Below are 2822 nucleotides of genomic sequence, written 5' to 3'. Positions count from 1 at the left end.
TTTAATGGTTGAAGGGAAGGAGTTCCTCTTGGGGTAGTAATACAACTGAAGATGGGGAGACAGATTTTGGGAGATTTTAGGATAAATTCATATAATTTGGTATATTCATTTAATTGTTCTGTTGTTACTTCTTTAATCCCTGTTTCAGATAATTATATTGTTACAGTTCAGAGAAGCAAACATCCTCTAAATACACTTATTTCCTTATAATATTACATTTACATTTTAGTCATTTAGCAGACGCTCTTATCCAGAGCAACTTACAGTAGTGAAGGCATACATTTCATTTTCATTTCATACATTTTTTTTTTTTGTACTTGGCCCCCCGTGGGAATCAAACCCACAACCCTGGTGTTGCAAACACCATGCTCTACCAACTGAGCTACGGGGAAGTCTATTACCTTGACACTCCCTCCCAATGTAGCCTCGACCAATTAGAAAACAATATCGGACTTCTCGTGTGAGGGACTAAAGGTGTTTGAAATAATCCTAAAGCTAATGGAATGTTCAGCATGTATAAATGCAAGAGTTCTAAGAGGAAGCATTAGACTAGAAGGACCTGACAGAGACAGAGATAAGAAGCTCTCACAGGCTTTCACAGAGATCTCAAGATATCACTCTGGGTATGTAAACAACTAACTATGAAAAACAGGTTAGAATTATTTCAAGTGAGTGAAATGAAATGTCATAAGTATTGATGCCATTTTGCAGAATGTTCTCAATCCTGTTTGTCGCCGTGTTCTTGGCCAGCTGCTTGGCAATGCGTGAGTAATAAAAACACAATTCAGAAATATATATCATGGCTTTTGTGATTTCAACTTGATGCTTCAACCTAGAAGTTTTTCTTAGAGAAAACCTCTGATGGTTTAATTTATTTCAAAATGTACTTTTTAAGTTAATTTAGCAGTAAAATACAAATTGTACATATAAATGAAATATATATTGTGTGTGTATAGTGTATGTATATATAAAACTACAATTCTTATTAATAATATAGTAAATATATTGCCCATGTTCATTTAGCCATAAAAGAACAGTACTCGTATTCCCCTGCGGTGGGTCTGGGCAGTGGCACCCCATTTGCTTCCTCCGGTGAGGGACACATCACAGCGGTCAGAGTATGGGAGAACAACAACGCCTACATCAACGGGTGAGCAGACCCTGACCAATGAACAGACACAACAGTCCAACTACACTACCCAACACACACCACTGACTCAGTCCAACTACCTAACAGACACCAAACAGACTCTTTCTTTCTTTCTTTCTTTCTTTCTTTCTTTCTTTCTTTCTTTCTTTCCTTCTTTCTTTCTTTCTTTCCTTCTTTCTTTCCTTCTTTCTTTCTTTCCTTCTTTCTTTCTTTCTCTTTCTTTCTTTCTTTCTTTCTTTCTTTCTTTCTTTCTTTCTTTCTTTCTTTCCTTCTTTCTTTCTTTCTTTCTTTATTGTGTTTATTACTTACTCAGTACATGACAAATAGTGTTATCGTATCTAACTCAGAGTACAATGGAAAATGTCAGTGCTTGATATTCTCTGACGCTACCTGCTCTCTGTCTGAATGTGCCTTTTCAAAAGACAAAAAACATGAAAAGCCTGCTCTGTTTCTTAGGTTTCAGCTGAGATATGACTACACCTGGTCTCCTGTGTTTGGTCACAAAGTTGGTGAAAAGCAGGAGATGGAGCTGTTGGATGATGAGGCCATCGTCCAGGTGTCTGGGAAGTACAACCCAGGAGACTACGTAAACTACCTGGCCTTCACCACCAACAGGGGCCCTCTCTGTCGGCCGGCCAGCCCTCCCATATCTCCTTCAACTTCTACCCAGCCCATGTGGGCAGTGAGCTGAGGCTGCTCAGCGGCCGTTCCGACGGTTCTGGGATCACCTCCATCGGAGCCCACTGGGGATTGATGTACATGGAAGAGGCTGGAAACAGTACAGTACAGTAGTAAAAAAAAAAGTATGTCTTGCTCTTTGGGATGGTATCCCAGATACAGATTAAGCCTAGTCCTGGACTACTTCTTCATTCAGCATTCTTTTTAGTCCAGGAGTAAACAATCTGTATCCAGGAAACTGAACCTTTGTGTTTTGGATGGATGTTTGACATTAACACAGACTGGACTGTTTCACTATCATTATCTGATGGATGCTTCATGATAATTTAAACTGAATGAATTTGAATATTTAGAATATTTTGGGAGTATTTTCATACTGCTACAAACAGTAAATACATAAATACATGTAAAAGAGGGGGATAACAAAAGTTCAAAATAGTTCTACAAGCAAAGAAACAATACATGGCCTTTCTTTCAAAATATCCACACAAGAGTGTGTGACCACTACTATTCTTTTACAAACTTTTGTTTTAAAGATACTGTTGTCGTTTCTGCAGCAGCCGCATCTGAGGGTGTGGGTCACGGACCACATCATTTCAGGTTGTATTTATCAAAATAAAAGAAAGAATCATAAGGAATTTAAACGACTAATTATATATTTGATTTATTGAACAATCAAATATTATGGGGAGGTAATAGTGTCTCAAAGTATTTGTTTTTATTTCTAGTTCCTTTTCTGGTACATCTGCTTATTGACATTATAATAAAAAGCATATCCTTAATCATTATATTTCATTGTATTCCTTTTGATAAGAAAATCTGTAAAATAAATGTCATGGTATGGAGGTCAAACTGTTGTGTGAGGCCTTAAAGGAAGATGAGTTTTACATTGAAGTTTTACAGTGAAATTATTATACAAAGTTCTTGCAACCAATAGAATGTTATATATATGGGGGATAAAACCATCCCAGCTCTGCAGATTTTGCTGCGAAAG

General features: G+C 37.3%; 1 protein-coding gene across 1 annotated transcript; it reads left to right on the top strand.

Annotated features, from left to right (window-relative positions):
- Positions 1 to 423: 423 nt before the first annotated feature.
- Positions 424 to 2616, top strand: LOC115165072 (zymogen granule membrane protein 16-like). Its single transcript, XM_029718114.1, is given in 5 exon segments — positions 424 to 623; positions 712 to 764; positions 1024 to 1150; positions 1607 to 1767; positions 1770 to 2616. Coding segments are annotated over 5 exon segments (639 nt in total). The 5' UTR covers positions 424 to 498; the 3' UTR covers positions 1943 to 2616.
- Positions 2617 to 2822: the final 206 nt, after the last annotated feature.

The sequence above is a fragment of the Salmo trutta genome, chromosome 3 (genome assembly GCF_901001165.1).
Source record: "Salmo trutta chromosome 3, fSalTru1.1, whole genome shotgun sequence".
In the NCBI taxonomy this organism is placed as follows: domain Eukaryota; kingdom Metazoa; phylum Chordata; class Actinopteri; order Salmoniformes; family Salmonidae; genus Salmo; species Salmo trutta.
Note: the sequence above shows the minus strand (reverse complement) of the source record. Positions and strands in the feature narration are given on the sequence as shown.